We start from the raw sequence: 20453 nt of genomic DNA, 5'->3' as shown, positions 1-20453 counted from the left end.
AATTTCCAATTTTGCACTTGAATCAATATTTTCAAATGTACCTTTTAACGTCTTCTACGATAATTGTTTGATTCATTCAAAATCATAATGACTTAATTGATTAATTGTTTTATCTAATTAGTCCATGCAATTACAGATTATGAGTCACTTGATACATTAGCTTTCCGCTCGCGCACCTCCACAGCCTCTCGAATCACAGGATTATCTGTATCACTTGTAAGTCATATCTACAACTCAAACATCTGGTAGTTCACATTAGATTGGCTTATACCTCCGTAAAAAGAACGCTTCGTTATGATGCAGTTTTCCTTCTCTGAATTCAACAAATTCCAACTCATTGCAAAAACCTACATACACAGTCACTATCCGTTATGGTTAGCACTGCAGCTACCAACGTAAATACGCATCGCAGTGTCGCGCACGGTACATCCGCTCTGTAAGGGTGCGCTAATGCTGTTACCTACCGTCTCCTACTAAATGGACAGAGTCGCGGTCGCAGCGCGAGAGAATAGGCAAAGCCGCGTTGGAAAGCCAGTGGCGTCATTCACAAAACCAGTTCGATTCTTTCGGTTAAATTACAATACCATGTGGTTGAATGACAAATTTAAAGAAAACCATTTGTTTAACGCAGCGCTTTCACTCCCCGTATGCCCCCACTTGACCAGAAGCCACTGGTATTTCAAGCAAAATCAAGCATTCTTTAAATAAACGAGAGACAAATCGTCATTCGGCGAGAAAAACGTTCGCCAGTATCTCGACTCCACTCCGACACGACACTGCTGTGTATCGTAAGCTAGATACGCACGGGAATTTTACATAATATTCTAACTGAAAAAAATCATCTCTATTCGTTCCGTTAACAAAGTGGCAATAAAAAAAATCCGTGAAGAAAGTGCGACAGTGTCTCGATTTTTAGACAAATGTTGAACTTGTAAAAAAATGAAATAAAAGCTCTTGTAACTTACAAAAGGTAATATTTCGGTCTTAATTGGGTAAATATATACATTCAATTATGAAAATGAAGTATTGTGATTTTAAGAAGAAAAAAAAATACCACCATCAAATAGATCTATCTATTGAATACTTAAAAGAAGTTGCATGTGGGTGGTTGCGCTGTCACTCGTGCGTTAGTATGTAAAATTGTTCGGTGATGAGATCGTGTTCATGCTTAATTTTCAACAACCGCTAGCTCTCAGTGACGACTTTGCTAATTTATCTAAATTGCTCCAAGTTCACAATCACCAGTGCAAAAAGCGGAAACGCCATAAAAGCCGGTTGTCGTAGTAAAAGTCATGTTTTCGAATTTCCCGCACAACGGAAGCAGTGTTTTGCCAGAAAACTTCAACCGTATTACTCTTGTTGCGGTTCGTGGTGTGTGTTAACTGCTCTAAGAATAAATTTCTGTTTACACGCGGTACTAGCAGTGTGAAACCAAAAACAGTGCGATGGTATTCCTAAATTAAACATCTGTGCGACGTGAGGTGAATTTCTTATTGTTGTGATCGAATCTGATCGTGAAGAAACCCTGCGAGGAAGGTGATCGAAAAATAATAGCAGGCAAGTGAATGACTCACCGAAACGAATAATCCGCTGACGAGCAGAGGCGTAGATGTGCACTATAATGCACTTGGCAGGGTATTATTCTATGTGAACGCTATCGAGCGCGACGAATATTATGCGAAGTGAGATCAAATAGCAAGCTGATGTGATGTTTATCTGAGTAAAAGCAATGAATCAAATGGAATACTACGTAGAATTTCAAAACCACAAATAAGAAACAAATCAATCTGTTATTAATTATCAAATGGTACATATTGTAACATTTGATATTTTCCAATTGATATTGTGACGAAGTTTATCATTCTACTCGCATGGTAGTGCACAGAAAACGAACAAAAATGTAGTCTGCAATCAGCTTTACAGAAGAATCTTAGTTTGTTGCAAAAATCTAAGATATGTGCATGACAGTTGAATAAAATTTCAAAAAATGTGAAAGAAGTTATATCAAAAATTTTGAAAATGAATCACCACCTCCTCCTATACATGACATAAGTGTTTAAATTAGAATGTGAAAACATATAGCGACTACAGTTGCGACTGCCATATATCTACAACAGTCAACATTTAGAAGAGTGCTTGAATGAAAAGTCACATTTTGTCGGTCAATATTCGAAAAAAATAGCAAAAAAAAGTTCGGGAGTCATTTGAAACAAATGCTATTTATCAACCGGTTAACGTGAGATCCAATCTGAAGCAATGAAAGATCACTTTTTCTTTTCCTCATAAACATTTATTAGAAAGGTGCGAATATCAGAGTTTCCGGATTTCCGCTTTCTTAATAATTGATTATGGTGCCTTGTTCCCTACGGTTTTCGCGCTTTTGTTTAACTAACTCTAGAATCTACGGCAGTGCCATGCTAACCAAATTTGCAGGAATAAAGTATAAGCAACTGTATGGGACCAACAACTATGAACTCACATACACGTATACAATACATATGTTTGATGAATAAGTATTAACGTGAAATGAGCTATCGTTGAGGAGAAAGAAGTATACAATCATCACTTCATACTTGTATTGGTTTACGAATATGAGTGAAATGTCAAATTACCAAATACGTGACGTTAGAACAATGTAAATTGACGAGTAATGTTCTAGGAAAAGGAAGTATTGTACAAATTATATTACCTAGCATCCTCTCAGTTGGCTTCAAGGCACAACATTGGCCCACCAAGCCAGTCATCGTACTTTCGTAATTCGACTGAGAGAAGCTGTAAGAGTCAATAGGATCGTAACACTATCCCCGCCATTGTCCTGCAATCTAACTCTGCCTGCAAATAAAAACAAAAGGTAGGGAGAAGTGGCCGGACACTAGGATCTCAAAAACAAAGCCATATAAAAATATTCGAAAAGCATGTAACAATAATAAATTGCAAAATTTCATGGTGTCCCAATTATGACATCTTTGTTTCAAAAGGTGAACAAATAAGAACTGTCGAATGGTTCAACCAATAAAACTAAAAGAATCGAGTAAATTTCATAAAAGTGCAGTTGCAAATATTTAAAAAAATAAAAGATGTCTTATTTCTGAACGTTGGCTTGATAAAATTGTTTTCCGAAACAGTTTAAATTGGACATAAAAATACAAGATTTCGATGGAAAAAACTTAATTTCTTTAGACTGTGTCTTGTCCTCTATGACCGGACAGCAAAGTAATCAGCGAAATTTGCATGCTTCGTCTAGAATTGCAATATCTTTGATTCCTATGCGAAATAAAATTAGTTAAGCAGTGCTAAATGTAGAAAAAATCAGAAAAAATACAGCAAAATATCAGTTTGATGTCAACCTATCAACGTGCTTTGTAAATGGGCAGCAGTATATTGATCAACGGCGATGAGTTTGAGGTAGTCGATGAATTTGTCTACCTTGGCTCACTGGTAACGGCGGACAATGATACCAGCCGTGAGATTCGGAGGCGTATTATCAGCGGAAGTCGTGCTTACTATGGGCTCCACAAGCAATTGCGGTCGAGCAGACTAAGTCCCCGTACAAAGTGCACCCTATACAAGACGCTTATTAGACCGGTTGTTCTCTACGGGCATGAAACATGGACAATGCTCGAGGAGGACCTGCGAGTGCTCGGAGTTTTCGAACGACGAGTGCTAAGAACGATCTTCGGCGGCGTACAGGAGAACAGAGTATGAAGGTGGAGGATGAACCATGAACTCGCGCAGCTCTATGGCGAACCCAGTATCCAGAAGGTGGCTAAAGCTGGACGGATACCATGGGCAGGGCATGTTGCAAGAATGCCGGACAACTACCCTCCAAAGATGGTGTTCGCCTCAAATCCGGTAGGAACAAGACGACCAGGAGCGCAGCGAGCAAGATGGTTAGACCAGGTAAAGCGAGATCTGGCGGAGAGTACGGTGTCCGATGAATTGGAGAGCGGTAGCCCTCAACCGAGTTACATGGAGAAACTTTGTTGAACAGGCTTTGTCTTAGGACGGCAAGCCACCTAAGTAAGTAAGTAAGTGCAAATGGAGTTGCCGCATACATTTTCACGTGCATTCCACGTTGCCAACACATTCAATAAAAAATTTATGTAAATAGAACTTTATTCAACTTTTATACAGCAAACCTGCAATGACTGGACTCACAAGATATGTGCAGGAGTTTTAAATTGTTCTTGGATTTTTTCTTCTATTGGTGCAGTTTTTCATAGATCAGTTTATCATGTCCGAGCATAGAGAACAGCTTTCGATGTCAGCTAATTTGTACATAAAATACTATCTACTTTCAAAATTAACCTTGCAGCGCACTTGTATTTTTACTTTGTATTTTTTTGGTTAAAATATTGTTTTTCTCCACAATAAAGTAAAAATAGATGTAATAAAGCCAGTATTTTTTGAAAAAAATCTTAAAAATCTAAAGTGTCCGAGCATAGAGGACTTCCCCCTAAAGAACTTCGAGCACTTAAACTATGCTGCAGCTTTATCCCAAGCAGTTCAGCAGCTTAAAAAGGTTTTATTTTCACTAAAAAATTTTAAAAATGACGATAAAATTACGTTTTAAGTAAAAAATACTAATAAAGTGCATTTCAGTTTTAATTCGGACACTTTTATGGTCTTCATTCAAACTAAGAACATTTTTACCTTTGTTATACTATATAACAAAGGTTTAGGAATTGGTCGAAAAACACGAAGTTGATCTAAGGCCCGGAGGGCCGAGTCACATATACCAATCGATAGGGTTCGACGAATTGAGCAATGTCTGTGTGTGTGTGTGTGTGTGTATGTGTGTGTGTGCGCTGCTTATTTTCTATCGCCTATTTCTCGGAGATGGCTGAACCGATTTGTCTGCTATTACTTTTGTTTGAAAGGTATTATAGTGGAGAATATTGCTATGCTATCTGTTTTGTGGTCCGACTTTTCGTTTAAAAGTTATAAGCAAAAATGTGAAAACTACGTGACAAGACTTTCTCCGGAACCACACAATCAATTTCAACGATCTTAGTACCAAATGAAAGCTCTTACTATTGCTAAACATTGTGCCAAGTTTTATTGAAAACAAACAAGTGGTTTAAAAGTTAGCCTTAAAAAACCAGTTTTGACAAGGTTCAAATGATCGCCTGTTTCTCAGAGATGGCCAAACCGATTTATGCGCTATTAGTTTCATTTGGCAGGTAATATAGCCGGATAGATCACTATTGAATGGTTTTTCGATTGGACGTTTAATTTGAAAGTTATGAGCAATCGTATACACCACACCAAAATTAACAATTATTTATAATGATTTTAATCAAGATAATTTACCTAATTTCTATTATTTTTATATCAATCGAGAGGTTTTGACACTACGAATATATATACAAATTTTCATAAGAATTGGTTTTACCGGTCAAAAGATATTAACACTCGCGCCAACTTTTGTAACACGGTTACTCGCGCGCACAATAGCCCAAACCAAAGAAAACGTGCGTAGTAGACTTTTGACTAGGAAAACTTGGCTTAAAGTTTATCAAACCTTTGGGAGAGTTTCTTGAAATGGAATGCTCTATCGTCTGATAGAATTTAAAATTTGATTAATCCCCCTAAAAGTGAAATAAAAAAATTATTTTTCTTCAGTTTCAATATAACACATTGATATGTTCTGCAAAGCTTTAGAGCATATTATTACAAGAAATTTTGCTGAAGACAGTAACCTTCTATCTCTTCAGCTAAGTTAGAGAAATCTTATTTATTGTATACGCATTTGTAAAATCAGTTTGTCTATTTTAGCTCTTTTTGTAATTGTTGTATGCCTTTTTTGTGTATTACAAAGCTGTGCAAACAGTAAAAATACACAACTTTGCTGAACATAGTATCCCTCTATGTTTGCTTGTTTAGGAACTGTAGAACTTTGATCATAAAAGATACCCTGATTTTGACTCCGAATTTTTATACATTTACACCGATACATTTTATACATTTTACATTTGCTGATAGTTTTGCTGCATACAGACACCATTTTTCTATATGAAGAAACGAGAGAAAATTCCAGTTGGGGCCAATTGCGGTACACCTTAATGCTGCTAGCTTCGTTTCTGTAATGTCGGTTTATGCTGATCTATTTTCCCAACAATTTAACGTATTAGTGCATTGAATAATTATGACATTTTGCTCATAACAAGTTTATTGAAAAATATACGTTAGTTTTAACAGCGGTTCGTAACTTTATAACAATATGGCATTCAAAAACCTACACGTGTTGTACAAAATGCAACAGCGTGAGTAACCGAAGGTTAATAAAAATTGATGAAATTTATTCAAGAAAACTTTATTGATGTCAATCAAAAAGAATGGCATTACAGAAATTTATGCGTAGTTCAAAAACCTATGAACTAGACTTTTACTACGCAATGTATATGTTAACGAATAATATTTCCTCTTACAACTTTCTTTTACTTGCACTTACTCAAATTAGTAACAACCAACTTACCCTTACTCAGTAATTTCATAAAAAAAGGATCTATCAAAATTTATAGGTGCTGCTATTTTGTTAAAATTTTGTAAACTTATTCAATTTCCAAAAGTTTTATGAAAACCAACGCACTACGCAACGTTAGCCAATAGATGAATTAGGTTCCGAAGACGTGTCGATTTCTATCTCAAAGAGCAATAAAACCGTATAACAAAGGTTCCTTTCACCACTAGGTGGATTAAATCAGGTTTTGTCTTAGATTTCGAACACTCTGAAGATTAACGTTTATCGTGCAATTTAACCTAGCAACTTTACAACTTTAATGAGTTAATATATTTTCACTGATAATATAATTGCTTTTTCAATCTTCCTAGTAGTATGCTTTGTCTTTTCACCCGTAAAAACATTTCAATCGCTGTTTACATAATTAGTAAATAATGTTTTTGAATAAATGTTTGAACTGCACGAATCGCATTTGAAGATAATTGAATTTGCACGGTTTTACAGTCAAGTTAGGGTTTAGTGCTAATTTTCGTCATAGTAAGGAAAGCCACTTCAATTTTCAGCATTTCATGGATGAATTTTAACTCCCCGTTCCACCAGGTTGAAGATTCTTTACGGGCGACTAAACCTAGACCAATTTGATGTCTTTGCTCGGGATGTACACAGAAATAGTGACAAAGTCTCCTCGTCCCAACAAAATTTCTTACGACCGCGATTAGACCTAGACCAATTTGATGTCTGTGTTAGGGTAGTGTGCCAGAAAAAGACAAAAGTTCCTTATCCCAATAGAACACAGATTCGTTACGGCGAGACGATTAAACTTAGGCGAATTTGAAAAGTTGCTATTGCTATAGTGTTCGGTTGTAATATGATTCTTTATGTATGCGCAGATTTGCGATTTCATTGGAAGTGTAGTGAAATGAGAATGTAGGGTAGAGAGGGCTGGTACCGAATGGTCGAATCACTATTGGCCGATTAAACCATTCCATAAAATTCTGCACCTTAGTCTCAGAGAGACAAGATACTCTGCACCTTATTTTTTGTTTTGGTAGATACAGCGAGTATAGGGGAATTGTGTATAACGTGCCCCCCCTGGCCAATGTGCCCCCCCTTCGTTTTTCGCTAAAGAAGCGAAATCAAAATGCCAAACCACCCAGAAACCATAGTATTTGATGGAACTAGCCTACTATGCAAGTATGACAGTTGTCACATGCTGTAAAAACAAAACAAAAATAAATTTGTTTTTGAGCAGCTTCCGATGTAACTTTTGGCGTCATTTCCATAAGCTATTTTCTTGTCAAAATCTGTAAATAACCGGTTGTTGCGATTCAATTGCGTAAAGTGAACTTTAAAAAGACGTCCCTGCCAAAAATAACGGTATGAAACGCTTGATTTGCTTTAGCATTTAATATTTTTTCAAATAAGTAAAAGCAGGCCAATATGCCCCACTTGCGGTGGTGCAATTTGCCCCCCTTGCAAATGTGGCTATAAAGATAGGTAAACTGATCTAAGTTGAAGCCAATTGCCATTATTTAATTCAATTAGTATTGTAGAGCAACCGTGGTGGGAATAATTTATTACCAACGTCCAAATTCTAGGTAATTCAACTACCCGGTACAAAACGCCACAGCTGCAGTATAATGTGCCCCATGCAGAAAAGAAAAAGTGCACCAGAAGGCCGAAACTAGGTTTATTTTACGTAAAATAACGATATTTAGCAAAACAAAGGAAATAGTTTTACTTTCTACAAAACAGAGTTGGTCTGTCACTGGTAGAAATACTCAAATTACCGCATTGGGCATATTATACCGCAGGTGGGGCATTTTACCCCGCGCAGACGAGAAACACAACATTTAGGTGCTTTTATTAAATAATTCCTAGCATGTTTATTCCACAATACTAAATGAAATAAACAATTGCAATTGGTTGTCAGCTTAAATACCAACATATACACGTAGTTGTAACGTTAATTTGGGGAAGTATAACGGAGATATATCCATTTATTCTTAGGGGGGGCACATTATACACATTTCCCCTACATGATTGATAGTTCTCTCTTTTCCTAAGCGCAAATGATTTACGTTCATTATAAGGTGCAAGACCTATTTACTAAGTCAGTAGCAAATGTTTCCTAGATGTGCGCCGTTTTCCTAGGTTTACTGACTAGCAGCGTTACCCCTTAGTTATCTCTGAACGAGCGGCAGCGGAACGAAAAACTTTCTGCCATACATTCTGCCGGATTTCTGGCCGCCGTCACCCGTGAAAACTAGCAGAAATGCAACATCCGATTCTGGCAGAAATTTCGCCTCACGGCTTTTCTGTCGGATTTCTGTTCGATTTCTGCGCGACGTGTCTAATAGAACCAATTTTGAACCGGTTTTGAACCGATTCGGTTTATTTTGGGTTTTTATTGTTATTGAATCAATAGGAAATTGTCATCTTTAATAATCACAACCTTTTTCGTTCACTTACTACTCAACCTGTTCATGTACGGTGTACGTATTGAACCGTTTATGACGATGACAAGAGCACACAAATGATAGCAGAGCGAAATAAGCGAAAACGACCAAAAAAACTCAAGAAAAGCGAACCGGTTCGAAACGTTAAATCTGTCAGTGCCTTGGGTGCCATATTGATTCTGCGATTTCTGCCAGGCATCCGAAATTTTCGTAAGCGAGAAGCTGCTGCCACTTCCAAAAGTTTACTGTAGGGGTGAAGCAGAATAGGAATTTGTTAAAGAGCGCAAGAGATGGCAGATTAGATTGGCAGATTTGCACCCGCACCCACATACGGAAATTTCTATGAGTGTTCAAGAGATCGATTAATGCCGTCAACGCGAATTTCCTGCGCGACGTAAGTGGACTGCACAACGCCACAAAGGTCGTCCAATGCAATGCGAGGTGGAACAATATACCAGCTAGTATACGAATATACGAGCACATTGTATCAGCACAAAACAATTAGGTATATTGATGTGGAACACAATGATGGAAAAATAAGTACCTTTTGTTTTCACCGGACCGGTGCATAGTGGTGCACCTCCATGCAATGCTTGGCCAAAAGAAAAATCTTTCACCCAAGTCATCTAAAACTAATTAACTAATTACGCTTTGACTTATTTTGGCGCAATAATTTTTAATTTGTGATCTAAAATTAAAAAAATAGGATGTTCTTAAAATTACATATATTGAACTTCGCTAATCGCTAACCAATATAAAAAGGCGTAGGTTAAATGTAGCCGTTCAATTTGTTTGCAGCTTGATAAGCTACTATTCAACAAAGATGCTCCTTGGGGAGATCATGCATTTGATTAATTTTTTATAGCGATATCTTTTTACAATCGACGGTTCCATTCGTCGAAGACAGTAATGAACCAAGGCGATAGAATCCTGGGGGAGACAAGGCCAGGCGTGAAGAAATTAGGTAACGCTTATTAAGTTTGGAAAACGTTCTTTTTTACACAAGCTGGGGGATCCGCAGATCAATCTAAACTTTAATGGGAGCCAATTATAAACAGATTCTGAGCAAAAGTTAGGCTCGAATCACGGATGGTACAATCACTTCGACTCAATTCCCATTCATTTGACAGTTACCGTCTCAGCCAAGCAAAATATGAAAAAGTTATATATGGGGCGATTGAAGAACTAGTTATTATCTACAACTTTTCTGAATAAAGTTGGGCTGTATCTTTTGTATTTACGGTGCTACAATGCTAGTAGCTCATTAGCCGTCAACGTTCACTTGGCTACTAAAGAGCTACTAGCATTGTAACCAGGGCTTGAAAAGGGATCGCAAGTTGAATGTGACTGCCGTGAATGCGAACTTTCCGCATTCAAACTCCGCTTTTTGAACGATTATTTGACTGTTTTTTGAATCCAGTCAATCTCCCGCTTGCGCTGCTGCCGTCTTACAATTCATGCGGCATCTCAGCAAAAGCAACCAGTCGATCTCCCGTTTTGCTTTGCGCTTTGAGAATATAAACTGCAAACTGACTGGAAGCATACGGTGACGTATTTTTTCGTTTCTCTTTTTGTCTCCAAATCGGCTGCTCACAGTAATAGTTTGTCACCCGGACGTCGGTCCGACGCAAGCAAAATATTCGTTTGTATTGGACGGAGTTCGACCGACTTCTTTAATGCACATGTAGTGGTTGTTTTTTTGTAGTATTGAATCATACGATTGTGCGGTTGCTTTTCGTTAGCGTGGTGATTGCCAATTATTTGACTGTTTTGCAGTCATTCGCTGCTCCAAACGGTAAAGGCAACTTGATCGAAACAAAAATGTCAACAAATTTTAGAGCGCGTTCGTTCTGCTGCGTGCGATCGGCGTTTGACTGAGCAAACTGCCAGTTGTGTTATGCATAGCGATCGTATTCCACCTCTAAACGGACGGTGGAACTTGAATGCGCGTTGGTGTGACTGCGGTAGAAAAAAAGGATCGGTCGAAGCCCTGATTGTAACACCGTAACTCTCAAAAGGATCAACAACACTTCAGCAAAATTGTAGATAATAACTAATTCTTCAAATATGCCATATAAAACTTGGTCAAATTTTGCTTGGCTGAGACGGTACTGTCAAATGCATGTGAATTGAGTCAAAGTGATCATGCCATCTCTGGTTTGAATTCGAAACTTTTTCTTTATTATTCTGACAGACACGTTTTGTCACCTTTTTGCAGGCTCCATAAGTTTCAAAGTTTTCATATTCTCATTTTCTCATAATCGTAAACTACACACTTAAATCCGAGCACCGAGTTCGACAAAATTTTGCCGAAATCTTAACAGCCGACGTTCGGTAAAATTTTTTATGTTGCCAAACGTTGCTTAAGATTCGTAAACGTCGATATACACCATCGACATTTTTACCGAACGTTCGGCTGTTGAGATTTCGGCAAAATTTTGCCGAACTCGGTGCATTTTTTTTAAGCGTGTACTTTTTTGATTACAGAATATTGATGTTAAGTTTCCCATACATTTTGTTTATGAAATAAATAATAATTCTCAACATGCTTAAGTTCAAAAATATGACAAAACTTCAAATTATCCTCAGTCAGACTAAAATGTTCAGGCTAACATACAAAACAATTTTCAATAGTTATAGAAATATATTTGTTGTAAAAACACAAAGTTGGATCCTAAACTTTTAGCCATATTGGCTCCACAGTGTGCCATCGAAAAGCGTCTATTAGCAGCAAATACCAATATTTAACTCAGTGAAGTCTGTTAAAATTCACGTTATGTTCACAGGTTTAATTTAACTTTCTTGTGGTGAAAGCCAACTAAATAACTAAATAGAATATTGTGTGAAAATCCATGCTTGATTTTTTCCTGTTTGACTGATTTTATTCGTAGGCGATTCTAAAGGCCTGTAAAGAATATAGTAAATAATGTTAATATTTAACAACCCATAGTTACCATCTAACGCATATAAAATTATTAATATTTTACAGGACAACCACTAACAGACAAACAGACAGAGGCGGATGAGCAAAACTTTCACGGCAGTTTTACCTTTGTTTTAAGTGGAAACAAAATATAGTGCGATACAAATGGCCGAACAAAACGATAAGAAAACTTTAAAAATGCAAGATATGTACATATCCCCTGGGATTTCAAGAGAAAGGAGTTTTATTAGAACTTCTAATCAGCAGGTAATGGATATGGTAAATATATATATGCCTTACATAATACCTAAAATTTAGAACACTAATCTTTTTTATTTTCTTTTAAAATATACTCGTGATTCTCGTATTTTCGAATAGGTGGAGGTATAACTTATTAGGAAATAGATTTTTTTTTTAAATTGTCAACTAAAATTAGTGTTTTTCAATTTACAGAATGCCAACAAAAGACGCAGTCTAGCTTTCAGCCAGAGCCAAGCAATGCAGCATGCCCAACAGCAGCAACAGTTGCGTGGTAAGCCACCGATGGAAATCTATCGTCCTCCAAGTAAAACCAGATACTGACAAACACCTTGATATAAATTGTAACTTTTACCCCCGTAGATGTTCGATTGGATGGACTTCCGAACCAGAACAACAAACTGAATGTACATGCACAGGAGTTCCAGATGAATAATCTAAATGATAACCGTATACCACTGCAGAATTCCAGGTGAGTCAGAAAAAACATGACAAACAATCATGCCTTTACCGATGTTTGGTTTCAGATCAATAAATATCTACAGCAATTCTCTACAACAATCAAAAGCAAACCTTGGAATGCAACTAAACTTACACCATCGGCCCCATCAGATGCAGCTGGGTAACATCGGCAGTCCACACCGTGGACCAATCATGATGTCGTCCCATCCAATGCAACACGTCGGAGTACAGCTTCAATCCTCCCATATGCCACTTGTCAATTCACCATCCAGTGGTAATATATTGCACGTGAGTAATTTCAACGACGTAGACTCTTTAGAAAAAAAAAGGCATAACTTGATTCTATTTTGTGCATAGCCTGGACCAAGAGTAAAGTTTGCCCCGGAGCCAATCATTCATACAAATCACGCAAACAACAGCTTCCAATCCCAAAATGTCATCATCGGCAACAACAGCAGCTCACAATCAGCCATGCTTCCGGGCAGCCCAAACAACAGCAACATTAACAATTCGATGAACGTTACACCCTTACAGCGTTCCAAGTCGCTTTCGTCGGCCGATACCCTAACACGAGGACTAGCTGGCCTAGGACTCGCTGTAGGTCCCGAAGCGAACGACATAGGGCAGTTTCCACCGGAAGTACAGGCCATCGTTCAAAAAGCAGCCGAAGATCCCAATCAGCTAAACGCCCGCTGTCTGATGGAACTGGCAACACATCTAATGCATCGGGCTGTAGACGGACGAAGGTAAGCAAGTCTTCAGCGTCCCATCTCTTTCCGAAGGTTTCAAGTTTAGTTGGTGCAACATAGGTTTCATATACATAAGACTTACTACCACGTTATGTTATTATACCTAGTTGAGCTTTTTTTAATTTGAACTTTGAGCTGCGCATTCAGTTAGTAAATTCTTTGAGCATCTCGAAACACCGGGCCATCTAGCACGTCGAGTATCTCTATCCCTGGTACCGGTGGGGTTCTTGAAAACAACAGATTTACCTGCACAGTCTTTTGGCATCCTTGCGATGTGGCCGGCCCATCGTATTTTTCCGATGATCCCTTGTTCAAAGCATCTTACGGAGCGAAAGTAGGCTCGACTTCCACCTTGAATGCATCGTTGAATCTCCCTGCTCCTATTGTCGACAAAGATCATATCCCAAATATACGAACTCATCAACCACTTCCAGTTCATCACCATAAATAGTCACTATCCATGGGAGCCGACCGTTGTTTTCTAGTAATGATATTGAGGTCGTCTGCGAAGGCTAGGAGTTGGCTACTCTTGCTGAAGATCGTTCCTCTCGTTTCGACGCCCGCTCGCCGAATCAATAGCAATATTGAATAACATACAGGACCGTCCATCCCCTTGCCGCAACCCTCTGCGCGGTTCGAAAGGACTCGAGAGTGTCCCCGAAACGCGCATGTAGCACATCACTCGCTCCAGAGTAGCTTTGATCAGCCGCATCAGTTGGTCCGGAAAACCACACTCGTGCATTATCTGCCATAACTATTCTCGTTCGACTGTATCGTATGCTGCTCTGAAATCCACGAAAATATGATACGTGGGTACGTTGTACTCTCGAAATTTCTGGAGGATTTGTCGGAGAGTAAAAATTTGATCCGTAGTAGCACAGGCCCCCATAAAGCCCGCCTGACAAGGCCCTATGAATTCTCTTGCTATTGGGGATAGACGACGCAACCAAATCTGGGAGAGCACCTTGTAGGCGGCAAAATACTCATCGAAATGCTGCTTCCACCTGTCGCTGCTTTTACCTGGCACTCGTTTGTGATAAGAGCCCCTCCCTCGTCCCTACACATGTCAGGTTTAGGTATGTAGCCTTTACGAGTTTGGTTCACCTTCTCGTAAAACTTGCGCGTGTCATTAGCCCGGAATAGTTGTTCTAGCTCCTCACGATCTCTGTCCTCCTTCTGGCGCTTTCTCCGGCCAAATTCTATCTCGTGGATATGCTTAGATAGTTTCTCCAAGCTCTTTTTTCCTCTCTATCGCTGGCATTCCCCGTCAAACCAATCATTTCGTGCACTCGAGGTTCCACTCCTAGCACCGGGGTTGTGGCCTCGTTGACAGCCGAGCATCCCAAGTAACATTTTTGCTGTATAATAGATTATTAAACTATTATACAGCTAATTCCCGTGGGACAAGTGCTTGATAAGCTATTATACAACAAAAATGTTACTTGGGGTGTCATACTCCATCCGTTTTCGATGGTCGAAGCTTCTAGCTCCACAGAGGAAGTCAGAGATTCATCCAGTACTCGTGCGTAGTTGTCGATAACTGGCGGGTTGTTTAGCTGCCGATTGTTTAAACGAGGAGGGCGGCTTTGTCGCGAAGTATAAACCGTCGATAATTTTGAGCGCACGTGTGCTTCTAGGTACTAGGTAATGGTCCGAGTCGTTATCCGTACCCCGTAGTTGCAAAAATTTCGTGATCACCCTTTGGTAGAATGAAATACAAAAATTTCTCGTTTACGCATAATCACAACCAGCTTCAGCGAAAACTTTTTTTAAAGTTTGTAAGTTTGAGATAAATCACATAAAGATAACGGTATTTTTTTTCTAGATTTGCTTTACCAATCTCTCGATTATGCATCACAATAATTTCTAAAGAAACAAAGGAGACATTTTTGGAAGCCCTTTTGAACACATGTCGCCAATGGTATCAAGAGCGTGACAAGGTAAAGCAAAGCTATTTCATGTGAAACCTGTTGCATTTTCTATTTTATCTTCTTTTTTCCTAGGTTTTGGGCCCAATATTAAATATCAAAAACCCGGCACGGCCACGCTTTACGGCCTTTATGGCTTTCCTGACGGAAATGTTTTGTCAGCTGAAACGTCGTCAATTGCAGCTTCGCACGGAATGCGATGGTGTTCCTCCACCGTTGGTGCTGCTAACCGTGTTGGGCAAGTGCTGTGAGGATTGTGTCAAACCGCCAGTTCGATCACTCTCAGAGGTATTATAATAGACAAATTATATTGAACATTAACATTAAAATATAATCTACCATTGATTTTTAGATCGAATGCCTTTTCTTTGTTCTAACATGCATTGGACGAGATCTGGAAATGCATTTACCCCAACAACTGGAAACGCTGCTGGCCGCAGTCCGCGATGCTTTTCTTAATTCTTCTGCCTCAGCTCCGGCGATACGCCGTACGCTGCTGCAGTTAATTGAATTACAAGCATCTCGATGGCAACTACCAGGCAACACAGTATTGTATTATTATCCATCGTCAAAGTAACCATCCGGATAACCAACGAGGCTTGAGTAACTAACAGCAAAAACCGTTACTCAGCTTTTGCTTACACTTGGGTAGTATTCAAAATACCGGATGATTTGATGGTCTGCCAGTCTGGTTGGATAAAGCACGCGAAATTTCCTGTTTCCTTGAGATTATTATACTATCGTTATTATGCTAGCCACACAAAGATGTTGGAGAACGGAGAACTATAATCGAACAAATAACGAACGAAACACTCTGGAAGCGAAGTATATCTTGTTACATAAACGACACGATCAGACTACATTCCATCAAAACAAAAAAAGCAAACTAATCTACTTAAAATAGTAGCCAACAATGCTGATACGTCGTTCCTAAACGGCATTATATTCTGATTTTTACTATTAGGTATTGCTAATAATCTGCTTTTTTGAATCTCTCAAAATAGATATAAAAATGAAACGAAATTTCTCAAGAATCTAATACGAAACGATTTGAATCACTTACAATCTTTACTAAACTTAGTTTTTGATGGAAGTAATCTAAAACACAAAGAATCGAAAAAAAATCAACTAGTCATTTAAAATAATTCTACACCGTACAGTGTAAAGTGCGTTATCACATACATACGTTTAACTTGATAACTGAAATCAACACCGACTGACTAACATCCTCGTTTTGCATCGCTTTCGTAGACTTTATTACGCACAAAACACACGCACTCAATCAAAACACGATCGAAAAAAAGCGTGCCATAATCATGCACTAGCGGCATTCAAAGGTACAACCTATCAATCGGTCCGAATAAAGAGCCTAGACTATACAATATTAACTTATTTAATTTATTTCATATGCATGGTTAGGCTAATCAACAGCGGTAAAAGCGGAACATACTCAAGCCAGCAGGTAGATTATGATGGTAACGATAATCGTGATTATGATGATCATAATAACAAGTACCATGTGCTTTCAATGGCGCAGGCAACTTGACAATGCATGTAAAGGTTTTTATTTTATGATGAGACGTGTTACATAATTGCATGGGAAGTATGCACAGCGCAGCGTTAAGATAGTAAAACTTATACGCTTCAAAGAGGCAATTCAATTGTTATTTACAAGCTACACACTATGCTTTTGTTTCCGCTCTAAAGCTATTACCTGAACATCATATTGCCTAGCTAGTGCGATTACATATGTGTCATAGAATGTTTTTTAAATAAAGTATCATTCGTTAACATTGATAGTATCGTTTTACAATTGATGACAACCTGGTCTTTTATGCAAACTTTTTCCACATCAATGAATGCAAGTAATGAAACAGCGATTTCGGGCAGATGCCAACTTTTACGACAACTATCGGCGGTACATGGATGAATATTCAAGATTAGGTCATACGGAATCTGGTTATGGACCATTAATTTTTTCCTACCTCACCATGCAACACAACGTCCAGATAGCTCTGTACTAAAACCCGTACTTATAGTTTTCGATGCAACCTGGAAGGGTTACAATCGACTTTCTTTAAATAATAATCTTTGTACTGGACCTTACTGTCCATGGATTCATAGTTGACGTAAAAGCCAAAATGTACTTTTTCGGTCCTACGCATTCTTAATTATGTAATATACATGCCCAATGTTCAAACAGCATTTGTTTGTCCGAAAATATTCGAGAAATTTGGGAAAATTGAGCTACTCTGCATAGTTGACGTAATTCCCGCATAATCATCTAGCATAGCAACCTGCTTTTCACGGGTTTTACGCTTAGCTATGAGAATAAACAGTCTGTTTATTCGCATAAACTGGCGTAGGTATGCATTTTTTGAATACAATAACCGAGAAATGAATCATGAAGTCCCAGCGGCCCTCTTTTGACTAATAATCTCTACTAAATTGACAGATTATTTGATTAAAAAAGTATATAGTTAAAATTATATGGCCTTAAACATTTTTCCCGATAAAAATGCGTTTTCTCAACAATGACGGTGTTGGTCATTACGTCATCCATGGGCAGTACAGTACAGCCATCACTTTTATCAATCGTAATAAATTTTCGAATGCCAAAGTTTGTATTAAGGCAAGTATGGATCCTTCCGAAGAATTGCAATTTACTCCAACTCGTCTGGAGAAGTGATTTTTCTCACGCTTCGCAAACATTTCGTCTTACCACAGCTACAAATCGCACAAATTGTGCACCCTTTCAAGCGACACGGGTCCTAAATCAATTAGCGGAAAATGAGGGCTCTAAATTTTTTGTTGGTGCTAATATTTTTAAATGTAGGACATACGTCGATAATACGTTGACTGGTGGTGAAGATTTACAAGTTTACAACAATCTAACTGAAAAATCTACTCCAATCGGGTGGGTTTAATTTGAGGAAATGTTGTGCGAACGATATCAGAGTGCTATGTTTGGTTCCCCCTAACTTGATAGAAAAGCCAGAAGGATAGAAATTGATAAATCCTCAGCCGTTCAAACCTTCGATTTACTTTGGAATTCTCACAATGATCAATTTAGTTTCCAAGTTCCACTTTTGTCCACTTTGTCTATGGTTTTTTTTTTGTATGCCAGAAGGGCACTGCGTTAAAAAAAGCCACTGCGACAGTTATGAAGTCTTTTGTAGCTGGCACCGATTGCTGTACACAGCTTACGGATTGCTCATACCCATTGATGGAGTTGAGCTGAGTTGTAAGACTGTGCCCCAATTAGGTATCACATGGTTAATAAAACCAACTACCTTCTTGGGATGAAGTTTCTATACTGAGTATGGAGTTAATAAGTAGCTTCCGAAGAAGCTGAACCTGGAAGACGCAAGAGCTCCACAGGAGCAGAGTAAGTGCGCTGAACTTTCTAGTTCTAAATTGCAAAAGCGGCAAATGTCGGTTAAGACCTTGCCAATTCTCTTTAAATAGTAAAGAGTTGGACAATGTCCGGTGAGGAGTCCCGTGATTGTGCGCAGTTCCCTACGCGTTAAAGTAAGTAGTTGGTTAACTACTGCAGGGTCTGGGTAGATAAACTGTTTAGCTTGTCTACAGCCCTGCGCTCCAACTGGATGCTATGTCTAGCTTTTCCCAGGTCAATAATTCGCTTTTGACAGAGGATATGGAGGTGCCCAGAAACGGTTCGGGGCCAATGAACTGATGAGCATATCCTTGTCTCGCTAGGCTATCGGCAAGCTCATTGCCCTCGATTCCGCAGTGTCCAGGCACCCAGAATAATGAAACTTTGTTCTGACGGGAGAGCTCCCTCAAGGTTGTGCTGCACTCACAAACTAATTTGGATGTACATTTGGTGCAAGAACCTGTGCAAGTCCCAATTTTTGATCCATCTGTAAAGAAGCAGATGGTACCGGATGGAAGTACAGACCCTCCATTGTTTCGCGATCAGTAACAATTACACTGTACGGAACATCCATGTTAGGTCGTGCCTCCATCCAGTCAGAGATTATCGTTACTAGGGGTGATAGTTTGAACTCCCTTAGTACGCGAAGGTGACCAATTTGATTCCCCTCAAGTATGTTACGACACCTCTGCAACCTTAGTGCACCAAGGTCGGCTTCCTTCTTCACATGAAGATGTAAAGGTAGCAAGCATAACATTGCCTCCATGGCTGCAGTTGGTGTAGTGCGCATGGCGCTGGTCACTGACAAACATGCAAAGCGTTGAACTTTGTTTAGCTTGGCCTGCACCGTCACCTCGTTTACCTTTGGCCACCATATAAGAGCGGCATAAGTTAGCCTAGGCCGTACAATAGCAGTATATGTCCAAAGGGCTAATAGAGGTTTTAGTCCCCAGGTTTTGCCAAACAGTGAACTGCATGCCCAGATGGCTGTTGTTGCTTTCTTGAAAGCATAGTCTAGGTGAGCGGTACAGTTCAGTTTATGATCCATAATAATTTTTTTTGTATGCCAGAAGGGCATTGAGTTAAAAGGCCACTGCGACAGTCTTAATGATCGTTTTTTGTGGCAGGCCCCGATTGAATCCAGAATAATACCCAGATGTTTAACTTCATTGCTGAAGCTTAGTCTGATTCCATTCAGTGTAGGGGAGTAAGGTATGTCTCCTCCACCTAGTAAATGGTATCACAACTGTTTTGGAGAGGTGTATATTAAGCCCCCTCTCGTAGGCACCATGAATTAGTGGAGTTTAGAGCTTCTTGCATACGACTGGACAGCACTGCGTCAAATTTACCTCTGACAATGAGTACCACGTCGTCGGCGTACGCAATGACCTCATAGCCATGCTGTGATAGCTTGTGCAAGAGTGCGTCAACCACCAGTGGCCAAAGCAAGGGGGAGAGAAATCCTCCATGAGAACATCCTTCGATCGCTGAGATCGTGATCTCCCAATGAGGCTGTGATTTCCCACTGAGGCTGTGATTTCCTTGCTTGACGGCATTGCTCATTGTCCAGCTCATTGTCGGCTGATCAGTTCCTTTATTAAGCAAAGCCATGTTAATTGAGGCGAATGACGTGTTATCGAAAGCACCTTCAATGTCAAGAAAAGCACAAAGTGCCGTCTCTTGGTATTGAAGCGACTTCTCAATCAGCGTCATCAGGCAGTGAAGTGCGGTTTCCGTAGATTTACCGCATTGGTAAGCATGTTGATTGCCATGTAAAGGAGAGTTCTTTAGAAACTCGTTAAGGATGTGATTAT

The 20453-nt window shown here is 39.1% G+C and overlaps 1 protein-coding gene across 6 annotated transcripts; it reads left to right on the top strand.

Moving 5' to 3' along the window:
• The first annotated feature begins 777 nt into the window (after window positions 1-777).
• LOC128741280 (uncharacterized) lies at window positions 778-16994 on the top strand. Of its 6 annotated transcripts, XR_008412205.1 has the most exons (10): window positions 778-970; window positions 11912-12124; window positions 12299-12410; window positions 12467-12575; window positions 12631-12853; window positions 12923-13311; window positions 15140-15254; window positions 15318-15530; window positions 15595-16579; window positions 16662-16994. XR_008412205.1 is itself a non-coding variant. In XM_053836979.1 (9 exons), the coding sequence occupies exons 2-9, from the start codon at window positions 12011-12013 to the stop codon at window positions 15817-15819; spliced, it is 1455 nt and encodes a 484-aa protein (XP_053692954.1). In that variant the 5' UTR covers window positions 778-970; window positions 11912-12010; the 3' UTR covers window positions 15820-16994. The 6 variants fall into 6 exon arrangements, 5 of the variants coding, with proteins under 5 accessions (XP_053692954.1, XP_053692952.1, XP_053692953.1 ...); XM_053836979.1 differs by having other exon boundaries at window positions 11912-12112; window positions 12299-12377; window positions 15595-16994; XM_053836977.1 differs by having other exon boundaries at window positions 11912-12112; window positions 15595-16994.
• The last annotated feature ends 3459 nt before the right edge of the window (window positions 16995-20453 follow it).

The sequence above is a fragment of the Sabethes cyaneus genome, chromosome 3, assembly GCF_943734655.1.
Source record: "Sabethes cyaneus chromosome 3, idSabCyanKW18_F2, whole genome shotgun sequence".
In the NCBI taxonomy this organism is placed as follows: Eukaryota; Metazoa; Arthropoda; class Insecta; order Diptera; family Culicidae; genus Sabethes; species Sabethes cyaneus.
Note: the sequence above shows the minus strand (reverse complement) of the source record. Positions and strands in the feature narration are given on the sequence as shown.

What these genes read in the sequence shown, in the direction of transcription:
- LOC128741280 (XM_053836975.1), top strand. Translation starts at nt 12,011, where the DNA reads ATGGCCGAACAAAACGATAAGAAAACTTTAAAAATGCAAGATATGTAC. An exon ending in ATACCACTGCAGAATTCCAG is followed by an intron (nt 12,576 to 12,630) that starts GTGAGTCAGAAA and finishes GTTTGGTTTCAG; the next exon opens with ATCAATAAATATCTACAGCA. An exon ending in GGTATCAAGAGCGTGACAAG is followed by an intron (nt 15,255 to 15,317) that starts GTAAAGCAAAGC and finishes CTTTTTTCCTAG; the next exon opens with GTTTTGGGCCCAATATTAAA.